General features: G+C 40.4%; 1 protein-coding gene across 1 annotated transcript; it reads left to right on the top strand.

Moving 5' to 3' along the window:
• The first annotated feature begins 310 nt into the window (after positions 1-310).
• On the top strand, positions 311-10253 carry tmem168a (transmembrane protein 168a). Its single transcript, XM_014985184.2, has 6 exons — positions 311-424; positions 2834-3790; positions 4496-4771; positions 5992-6134; positions 8356-8636; positions 9046-10253. Exons 2-6 carry the CDS (start codon positions 2954-2956, stop codon positions 9594-9596), a joined length of 2088 nt encoding a protein of 695 aa, XP_014840670.1. The 5' UTR covers positions 311-424; positions 2834-2953; the 3' UTR covers positions 9597-10253.
• The last annotated feature ends 1655 nt before the right edge of the window (positions 10254-11908 follow it).

Here is an 11908-nt window from a genome sequence, read left to right as displayed (position 1 = left end):
GTTTTGGAAAATTTTGAATTTTCCAGATGTCAAAAATCTTTTGAATTAAATTGTGGACAACTTATTCTTATTAAACATGGGGAACCTAAATGTAGTTTTATATTTTTATTTCTTTTAGTTTTGTTGTTTTCTTTGTATTTTCTTCTAATTCATGTAAAAGCACAAGTGTTATTATTATTATTATTATTATTATTATTATTAATAATAGTAGTAGTAGTAATATATGTTTGACTGAATGCTTTAAGAAATGTGAGATTTATCTTTATTTATCTAAGGTGATTTTGTGGGGCATTATAACACAAATACAGAAGAAATGGCTGCTTTTGTCTGTACAACAAAAGCGAAGCGACACCCGTTTTACCCTAATGAGATTCCGTAGTGAGAAATCCGGAAGCACTGCTGTTGACAGCTAAATACCCAACATGTAAGTCACTTTTTTTCTCTTTTTTTTACCATTATAAAACAGATATCACATTTGTTTTCCGCTGTTTTATTCTTAGCGTGTGTGAAAGAAACAGTCGGTTGCTCCCGTAAGTTAAAGAGCCGCCACAAATTAGACGTGGTGTTAGTAGAGAAAGCTAACATAGTGAGCAAACTTTTCAGCTTCAGTGAGTGCCACATCGTCACAGACAGACAATAGGGCCTCAGTTTGCTTTTAACGCTGACCAAACAAGACACGCATACTTCTGGTCGCTGATAGTTACGCTTAGATGGTTTTGTAGCTTGTTTGGAGTCAACATTATAAGGTGTCATGGTGATTTAGATCTGAAATTATGTAAAATGGGAGCTCAACTGTCCGTAAACTGGCCGATTAAAATGTTCGGAGCCACATTTTATTCTGCACGTAGATAATATGAGCATGAATGAGGCATACCTATGTTGTTAAACAGCATTCAGCAGAAGGCTCGAAAGAATCCGAATTTTCTAGTAGTGAGCCTGCGAAAAACTGTCTAAAAAAACTTTAACTTATGATTTGTTTTAGAAATTGAATTATTTTTCATTAAATAAATGTTCAGTTTTTGATTCAGGATAGTGCTTTTATTCAGTCTAAAGCTCGCATTTTTTGTGGTGGTTATAGTTTCGCCAGTGAGGGGGAATATTTTTCATTGAATCGAAAACAGATTCAGCATTTCATCCATTCATTCATTCACTCATTCATTCATTTTGGCTAAATCTGGGTTTTGTTAAGACTAGAGCATGTGCTCTCATAATACTTTTTATTTATGAATTGTTGAAAATGGGAACTAGCAGGGTTTGGTAGACATCAAGAATCCCACTAATCTTTTCCGTCATAAAAGGAATGAAAATATAACAGTGATTCTTGAGAATAGGGACAAAATGGGTTTTAATTTTCCCATATTTTTTTTTTTATTATTTCTCAACCTTATGTATGCAAATATGACAAATAATGTTTAGAAAATATGAAGACGCTAAGGTACAGGCTCCCAGTTGCGATTTTTTTTAAAAAAATTACATTTTTAATCGACCTGACCCAAAACTTTGTCATCACCATCTGACAAAAATAAATCTAAAATGATTTTTAAAATACCCCATTAGTGATATTTTTACTCAATTTACAGACAAATGCTTCTCAAGAAATAAAATAAATATTATTTAAAACAAAAAACAAGAAAAAGTCCATCTGATGGAGTTGACAGTGCATGACGGAGTTGACAGAACTGAAGGTGGTGACAAACTAGTGAGTAAAATGAAAAACTTGGTACATGTGAAGTAATGCAATTCATGTAAAATACATTAAAATGAATTAGTTGCACAATTAAGTGAGATTTGACAACAATTTCACTGAAAGAGTCAGAAAAACTGACGGAGTTGACATCTGACGGAGTTGACGAAATGCCAAACTACCTCAATTTATATGATGTTATTCTGAAGGAGGCCATATTGTAGCTCGTCAGGTCCATGAAATCTTTACATTATACCAAAATTAAGCTTTTATTTCGCAAAATTTCATCAAAGTTTTGTAAATTGTCAGTTATGGAGTTGACACATCATGGTTGTGACAAACAACTTAGGAATAAAACAGAAAAAAAAACTAAAGAATAACTTAAGCTAACCAGAGCTAACTAGCCCTCCTAGCAAAGGAAGAGAAAAGACAACGTCATGGGGTCCTCAGAAGTTCTGGTGCCCCCCAATAATGCCTGATTTTTTTACATTCTTTTCATTTCTGACGGTGTTGACAAAAACTAAGGACAAATTTCAACGGAGTTGGAAAATATCTAAAAATTATTTTTAATTCAATTTATCGATACTTTTATAATTATTTATATGACTTCTTATACTTAATTGTCATAATATATAATTTTAGTATTTCTTTAATTGTTTTAAAATATAAGAATGTATTGAGTTCTGCTCCTGGACAAGGGCTTTTACAGGCATCATCCACCGACTACAATGTTTAAAATAAAAAAATATTCAGCAAAAAAAAGAAAAATATACATTGTTGTGCTCACATGACCCAGGGTAGTTTAGTTAGATATTTGAAAAAAATATATTTTGTGTATATTTTATTCAAATTTCATGCTTTATCCATAGGACCTGTTTTGTCCCTATTCTCAAGAATCACTGATAAAATAATTAGTTAAATTTGTTTGCGTTATTTTGCCAAAAACTTTAGAAACTGCAGTCTACAGCACAAAGATCACAGCTGTTTTTAAAGGGACAGCAAAGACAGAAGCATAAAAACCAATCGAGGGAATGAGCTGGAAACTGAATAGTGTGCTGTAACTATTTGACTTTTTCTTTGAAAGCTACATTTATGACTCTTTATTTTCCAGTAATCATTTCTCTTCCTTTTTTTTTCTTTGTTCAACAGGGGTTGATTTTGTGGAAGATCAACATGAGTCAAAAGTCCTCAGAGGAGAATAAAAGCAGGACACTGATCCGGTGTTTTTCTCTTTGTTCCGCGTTTGGATAAGTCGAGTTCGAGCCGACCATGGACCGGGAGGATGAGGAAGAGGAGCTGGCGGTCAAGGCGGCACCGAAGGAGGCGGACGTGTTCACATCCGTGTGCTGCCTGGGCTACTTGTCCAGCATCAACCTCCTGGTGGCGGTGTGTGTCGGCATGTACGTACGGTGGGAGGTGACGAGCGAACCCATGATCCTGGTCATCTTCATCCTCGGCCTCTTCGTCCTGGCAATCGCCTGCATCCTCCATTACTACTTTGCCATGGAGAAGGCCAGCCTCAGCTTGTTCCACCTGTGGTTTGGCTTCCTGCTGGGACTCCTGTGCTTTCTCAACAGCCCCGCCTTGAATTCGAACATCACAGAACTTGTTGCCAACTATCTCCTCGTGGCCAGCGTGGTGATGAAGGCGGTATGGGCCGTGACTGAGCGCATATGCCGCTCCGTCCGCTACAAACCCATGCTGCTGTCGTCGGCCGAGTGGCTCGAGCTGCTCGGGTTTGGAATCGCCAGCACCACGATGCTCCTTTCCAAGTCGGCGGCCATTGTCGGCTTGGTAGTGGCTCTGGGAGCTCTCATCGTGGACTTGAGGATGAAATCCCTTCTAGCCTTGCCCAACTTGATCTGTTTTGCGTTGGTTACTTCGCTTGTGTTCTTTCAGGCCTTACACATCCCAGCCAACCCTTATGCCTTAGGTTGCTACCTGGGCAGGCAGCTCTGTGAGCCCGTTTTGGACGTGTACTTTAGTGGGCTCGGGCCCAGTGAGCGCTGGATGCCAGTGCTCTCACTAGGGAAGGTGTGGAGGAGACTGTCCCTGTTTCCTCTGTGTCTAATGGAGGTGGCCTTCTTTGTCTTCGCTGCCTTAAAGGTGAGAACACCACTGTCAGGGAATTGTTCATTTAAAGCAATTTTACTGTCACATATCGGTCTGATAAAGTAGAAGGAGCTCAATGATTTCCATTTGCATTATTTATCGTTTTTTTCTTTTTCTGTCTCTCCACCAAAAAACTGGATGACAAAAGTTTTCAGTCTCAGCTATCCCTTTTTTTTCTTGGAAGGACAATTTTGTTTGCAGAGACTTCATAATTCATCTTATTTGTTATTCATGTTTATTTATTTTGCATATTTAAAATGTCTTCCAGTTCCAGTTTTTAAATGGTTATTAGAATGTAAAATTTATTGATCTTTGAGAATGTGTCCTTGCGTTGTCGTGGTGGCAAAACCACAATTACAGTAATTTCAATTTATTTACAATTTATCATCCAGCAAAATGTATCACCTTGACTAGTCTAGTCATGTACAGGTTTTTTTGTTGTTAACTTTTTCCGTGTTTCTATGTTAATCCGCAAAGTGTGACAAACTAAAGCAGCTTTTAAGATTACTTTTTGTAAAAAAAAAAAATAAAAAAAAATCTATAAATAAAGAAAACATTGATCATTAGCGCCCCTCTTCAGATTTCTCACCTACTTCGTGTTGGTCTATCTGTCTGCGCGGAGAATTGCAAGGGTTGTGAACATTTTGGCAACGTTTATTATATGGATTTATCAAATCTTTGTCTCCTTGTCTCGGACAGCTTGGCCACTTGGAGCTTTGGTATCTGGTGATCCCCGGCTTCTGCCTGTTTGGCCTTTTCTGGGCCATCTGCCACGTCATTTTGCTGATCACTATTTGGGGCTTCCACACCAAGCTGACCGACTGCCAGAAAGCCTGGCGGACCCATCCGTCAAGTAGACGGAGTCTGGACCAGGTCATGGCCTCTCGGGGCATCCGACACTTCTGCCTCATTTCAGAACGCCTCGTCTTCTTTAGTCTGCTGTCAACTGTCATACTGGGAGCTGTGTCGTGGCAGGTAAGATATTAGCTGTTACATTTTGCCTCCATCTGCATGCGGAAATGTTTATGGCTCACCCCAATGATTATCGCGAAAGTTTTTGTCTACATCACTGTCTTTACATGATTTCTTGTCGCTCCCCAAACGGAGCCTCTTTTGCCTCTTACGTGAAACAAATTTAAATATCCCAATCTCCTTGCACGAATAGCACTGATATCTTAACTGGCCTTATTAGGTGTTTACCTTGGAAGAGTCTTGTGGGCACCGGTCCTGATTCACAAAAACGGTGAATCATGGTTGCTACCAGCTGTGAATGTGCCTAAAAAGCTTTCTTTAGTTTACCTGAGATTTCAATGCAACGGAACTCGAATTGCAGTGAATATCTTCCAAGGTTGACCACATAAGTCCATGTAGCTAAAGTTTTATTGTTGCATATGTAAAATATCATTTAACAAAACTACGGCTGCAGCTAATTATTTTCATCGGTGAGTATTCGATTGAATGAGTTACCAGATAAAAAGAATTGGTCCATTCTGCAGATTTTTTTATTTAACTTCTTAAGCTTATTTTCACAAAAAATACGTTTAAAAAAATGCCCAAAATGCAATAACATATCATTCCTTTCATGTATTTTTGGTCATTTCCACCAATAACCGATTATCGAATTAGTTGATGATTATTTCAGTAATTGATTTGTCACGATTAATCAGATTAAATGGTTTTAAGCCGCAATCAAGATGCAATTCGTTACAGTTTCAGCACCACGTTGGTTGAGCAGGTAACGTTTTTTTAATGAAGCTAGGTGTGTGAATGCATTTGAAAGTGAATTTATTCAACCGAACGCAGCGTTGGCTTGGCTTTTGTCAGAAACTGTTTTCACGAGGTTCACTCAGATCGCCGTGTCACTTTGTTTTTCATTAAATTCCCGACCGCATCTTACCAAAAAACGCAGGTCAGAAAACTGTTAAGTTTTAATATGCAGCAACTGAACGACAACTTCGAAGCGCAGTCATAAATCAACCCCTGGTTTACTCGTTTCTGTTCGGCGTAACGCGACTCTTTCTCCATCAAGATGGCCCATCATATTTTACTTTTTTGCCTTTCGATTAACGGCACTGTCGGTCCTCGACTGTCGTTTCTGTCCCGTTACGTGTCGGCGCCAGTTAAGTGAGCCTGTTTGTCTCGACGCCAGCCGCTTGTGGCTAAACAAAAGCGACTGCCTGTTTGGATTTTCGCAGCCCTCCAACGGTCTCTTCCTGAGCGCCCTGCTGGTGGTGTTGCCCCTGGAGTCTCTCACACACGGCCTGTTCCAGGACCTGGGCAGCTGCCTGGGAGGAACCTGCGCTGGCTACGCACTGGTGATACCTACCATCTACTCCAGGTACGTCCGTCCCGTCACAGACGTGTGAAAGTTCTTAAAATTAAGTCAGTCGCAGATGCGTACGCTGAAAACTGACTCTGTTTTCTTTTACTCGTTTTAAATAGAGTAGAAACAAGTACCATAGGAAAACAGGCATTTCGGTTATTTCGTTTACTTATTTTGGACATTCAAAATGTCTCCCAGTTCCATTGTTGAATGTTCTGTAGAAATTAAGGTTTTATTTTATACTTGAAAGGATGTACTTGCATTAATATGCCATAATAATTATTATTATTATATATTAAATGAAAGCAGAATAGAATAGAATATACTTTATCGATCCCCAAGGGGAAACTGCTTATTAGTTGACAAGCTACTCCATCCAAAATGGTGTCAAAAATGGCAATATTTTCTTTTACTGCAATAATTTCTTGGATAGTCTGTCATCATGACAGGACGAGCTATTGATTAATAACTTAAAATACTGACAAGACCACATTTAAAATATGTCAAAACCTTTCCTTTGGGAGGTAAATATTATTCCTCTCCCTCTCTGGACTTAACACAAGACTAACTGGATTTAAAAAAAAAAAAAAGTTGCATAAACATGTTAATATTTGAACCCTGCAGGGATCACCATGGGTGTCTTTTGCAGCATACTAAGTTGTTCAGCTGCAGCAGACTCTGAGTTAAAAAAACAACAAAAAAAACCAGTGTTTTTGAAGTTGCCTAGTCAGTCAACAGAAGCTAAACACCGCTTACGTGCTCGTGTTTTCAGACATAAGAGCACCTTGACTGTCTGGATGCAGACAGATTCTAGTGGTATTTCTGGCTACTGTCGGAATGCCAAGTCTTTTAGCTGCTTGTTAGCGTCTGGAAAACACACACAGCTTACTCTAAAGAAAAAAAAATAATATCTTAGTTTGATTTTTAGACGTTTTAGATGTTCTGGGCACAAGTCTAATTCTGTAGGGAAAGACGGAGGGAGGAAATCAGCAATAAATAATCAAAACCTCTTGATAGTTGCACGCCGTGTTTTCATATTTGCAGCACCCTCTCGGGGAGATCAGAGAGGTAAGGAGAGGGGACACAAGTTTGGTAAAAACAAAAGGAAGAGAGATCCGAAGGCTTTAAGCACCGAGAGAAGGTGGTGGAGGCAGGGGACACGCAACTGAGGGGAGGATTTTATTTAAGAGGGGCAAGAGGGTGAAGCTCTGAGGGAGACTGGGAGAAAAGGACTCGATTTCTTTTATTTATTTATTTTAAAGATGAAAGAGGAAGTGTCGCAGGGTAAGATGTGGTCTGAATCAGAAAGCGCCAGCTTCGTCTCCCAAAAGCACAATGGGATCTGAAACGATTAAGAGTTTTCGCTTTTTCGCATTCATCTACTGCCACAAAATGTAATATATTTTATTAGAATCACATAAAAGTAGTTCAAACAGGGCGGAATTGGAGGAAATGGAATGCGTGCAAAGCACTCCCACACCATCATGCTGCCACTACCGAAGCAATTTGTCTTTTGCCAAAGAAAAAGATTCCCCACCTCCATGCTTTGCATCGCGGACGATGTGTTCAGGAAAAAAAAGCAAGGATTAGTTTCTCTTACTAAAATTTGACATTTTTTTTAATATTATTTTTAGATTTTAAGGAGACTTTTCACCTCAGACATTCAGATAAACATTTTAAGGATATGTTTGGAGGTGATGGTGAGGGCACAGGGGTGTGTTACGTGTCGTGGCTCCTGTATGGAGACATCTGTAAGTATGATGTATGACTTTGCCATCCACTTGACCATGAATAACATCAAGCCCTGAAGATAAAAAAAAAAAGAAAGAAAATATACAGCTGCCCCGAAATGCTGAAAGCCTTGACTCGTTGTGTGTGTGTGTCTCTTATCGTGTTGTTGCTACTGTCCGGGAAAGCCTTGTGCCACATGCATCCAAATACTCTTTGAGCTCACCTATTTTCAACCTTGTTTTTCATTGCCTTGACCCATTTCTGCCCTTGTTTTTCTATTTTTTCTATATTTTGCTTTCTTTCTCTGCTCCTGTCCTCTGTTCGTAACGTTTCTCAGTGGAAAGCAAAGACACTTCCCTGCTCCCGCAGCCGCGTGCCACTCCATCCTCCACTCTCTCTCGTGAAGGGAACGAACCAAGTCGTTCGTCTCTTCTCTGCTGGTGTCACTTCTCCGACTTCCCCCGCTCTCACGTCTCTCTCTTCTCTCTTTCTCTCTGCGCCTCAGCGCCAGCGGCCAGCCCACCACTCTCCTGCCTCCCGAGCACGTGCAGGAGTTGAATCAACGCTCCACGACCATGCTCAACAACATGCAGCGCCTCTTCACGCACCACATGATCCAGTCGTTCGGCTGCGACTACTCCACCAGCGGCGTTACCTTGGAGACCGTGCAGAACAAGCTCCGCAGCTTTCTGGAGGTCCGGACGGCAGACGGGCCTCGCCACGACACGTATTTGATTTTCTACAGCGGGCATTCTCAGAAGGGCACCGGGGCCTGGACTCTGGCAGGTTAGTGCCCAGCTGCCATCTTTGTTGTGGTGGCAGATGCGTGATATTACAGCACAATTATTTGTGGAAAATGTTTTCTTGCCATTATACCCCCAAAATATTCTGCTCGTATTCCTTAAATGTCTCCATTTTTGTCGCTTGTTTGCCTGGAAAGTCCAATGTCGACCAAACATGTGGAATTTATGCATAAAAGGTCTCGGTTTGGTCGAAGGGAACTCTGGTGCGGTTTGAATGCGTACATGAGTGCAAACTGACCGGAAGCATCATTTAAAGACTTAATTTTTGTATTACCCTGTTTAACTTTGTCTGATATAAACCACTTGCTCAGTGATCTGAGACATTAAAGTGTGACACAAAAACCAAAAATAGAAGAAATCTGTAAATCACAATGTCCTTTTCCTTCCCCAAGGAGGCGAGAGTCTGCACCTGAGCCAGCTGCTGGACATGTGGAAAGAAAAGAACGCCGGCCACGGCTCCCGCCTCATCGTCATCCTGGACACGGAGAACTCCCTCCCGTGGGTCAAGGAAGTGCGCAGAGCCGAGGGCGTGTACATGGCGGTGCAGGGGGCCGAGCTGCCGCCCTCCAGGCTCGACCCGGAGTTCGGAGACGTCCCCCTCCTCGGCGACTTCACCTCCGAGTGGGTGGAGTTCAACTGCGACCCGACCGGCGACGCCCAGTGGGCCGAAAAGGGCAGGACCGTGACGGCCACGTACGGCGTGTCCAGGCACTGGAGCGACTACACGCTTCACCTGCCCACCGGGAGCGACGTGGCCAAGCACTGGAAGACCCACTTCCCCAAGGCCACGTATCCCATGATCCACCTGTCCAACTGGTGCTGCGGCCTGAACCTGTTCTGGCTGTGCAGCGTGTTTCTGCGCTGCTTCAGGAGGTGCAAAATGACCTGGTTCCCTCCAGCCGTTCTGGACACCGGGCAGGGCATTAAGCTGGTGCATTCATAGGAGACAAATGGATTAAAGTTAAAAAAAAAAAAAAAAAGTTTGGGGTTTTCTTAATCTGAAGAGGGTGGGTTTATTTTTTTCAGTTAATTTTCTATCAAAAGTTCTTTATATCTAAAAGAAATGCTTTTTATATTTTTTATTTACGTTATCATTATTTTTAATGTTATGTGTCACAGTATATATTTTTTTTTGCCGCCGAAGACCAAATGAAAGACAGAAAATGAGAATTGTCTTACAACTTAACTTTTTTTTTTTTTTTTTTTTTAAGTTTTAAATTGTGCCATTTATTTATAAAGTTCTGCCTTTACTAAGGGATTTGGGCTCACCATGCCTGCGATCTCGTATCCTCTTATGAATCAATGCTTTACAAAAGTGACTTTACACCGTTCCGTACCCTCTCTTCAGTCGTTTCCCTCCCCCCCCCCCCCAATCAAGCTTAAGAGTTCTTGCATTCTGTACAAATTTACGCTGCAGTGTAGAAAGCATCTAATCACCTTCGTTCTGTCGCACAGAGCACCAGACGATTCCTCCGTGCGTTGCTGCTTTAAAGGGAGAGTGTTTCACAAGCATTTCCAAAGAAGGTCAGGTAGCATCGCTCACATGCAAATATCTCTACTGTTGGAACAAATATTGCAACAATAAACATGATCAATTCTGCTTTTGTCGGAAATATTATTGAAAATGGCTATTTAGAGTGTTGGTCTTTCAAATTAAATGCAGTTTAAATACATGAAATTTTGATGTATTGTGAAAAAAATATGCAAAAGCATAACGTAGGGCGCATCATTTGTGGAAATACACGCGCTTGTTGGATAAAACTTTCACCGGATGACATCAATACAACAGCTGTGCCTTTTTAGAATATCTCAGATGTTTTATAAACACTTTTAAGTCTGCATTGAAAATTAGCAGATTGCATCGTAACTTTTGCACCTGCGATGGCATTTTAAGAGGAAATATAGATGTTTTTTTTCATTACTATTATTTTTGCAGTTCTTTCCAGAAGTCTGGTTCGCTGTGTCTCGCCGTGCGCCCGACTCTGAAATGTCAAAGCTATTATCTCGCATTACAAGTCCGTTCAGAGGCTTTTACACCGTGCTGGATTTAACGCTACTTGCTGGACAGACTGCTCAATTTTCGCAGCAGTGGTGCAACCAAAGGGGAAAGGGTTGCGGCAATGGTCACATCCATACAGTAGATTTCTTCAGGTATAAAAGCTTTTATCCCTATTAATATTAAACGACAAGAAGACAAGTTATAATTAGATGTGATGTTTTTTGTTGTTGTTTTTTTTCATTCATTTGCATGGCTTTCGGTTTTTGGTGTCCCATTCGAAGATTATCAATTTCCCCCCATCTGGTCACTTCCTTCAAATAACTTTGAAAGTGAACTTTGAGTGTTTTTTTTTTTTTTTAACTGTTTCACAATCTGTAGAAAACACAATATTTCACAATGAGATAACTTGTAGTTGACCTAAAGTGCTATATTCCAATATAAAAATATTGGAATATAAAAATATTCAATTAATTATGCAATCCAACTCTGGATTGGATAATTAATTGAACTTAATAAATAAAAATAAAAAAACTTGACATTTAAAATAAATACCCAACAATAATAACCTTAATATCTTCTTACACATTGAAACGTCTGTAAATCTGTCTTTAATTAAACACTTTAGGAAACATTCAGAAGCATTGGGGGTAAACGATCAGGCCTTTTCATGGGTCTCTAGCTGGCTACTGAGATGATAAAAAGAGAATACATGACACTTCAACTATAGTTAGTCTGGGCAAGAGTTATGAGCTTCAGCAGAATTGGGGTCGGACGAAGCCGACCTTTCAGCATCAGTTATTTCGTAATTTCTCTTTTGAGAGTTCAAGGTCAGTACAGTGAATTTAGGCAAATATGAACTGTCTTTTATGTGGGCAGCCTGTGCTCCTTTTGGCATGTATAGATTTCTGCCTACCCACGACACGCTCGGAGAGAGAGAAATCAGAACGATGATCAAAATGCAAATGAATAAAAGTCGTCGTTTTATTATTATTATTTGTCGTGCTATGAAAATTATTGTTAGAGTTCATCTTAAATCAAGCTAAGCTGTCGGTTCTCACAGGCAGCCAGATACGCTTAGTATGAGCCAGATGATGCTGATATGCCAGATTTAATTAAAAAGCGTAAATCGGAGCCTAAAAGGACTGTCAGCCGTCTGTGTGGGATCGGAGGTTCGGTAATTAGCCGCGCTGTCACAGTTGGGTTGAGGCGGGATGGGGCGAGGCTGAGCAGGCTTAGTGAAACAGATGAGATTTTCC

This window comes from Poecilia mexicana, unplaced genomic scaffold (assembly GCF_051168715.1).
Source record: "Poecilia mexicana isolate PSO_F unplaced genomic scaffold, ASM5116871v1 scaffold_23, whole genome shotgun sequence".
NCBI classification, from domain to species: domain Eukaryota; kingdom Metazoa; phylum Chordata; class Actinopteri; order Cyprinodontiformes; family Poeciliidae; genus Poecilia; species Poecilia mexicana.
This window is presented reverse-complemented; position numbering and strand designations above follow the sequence as displayed.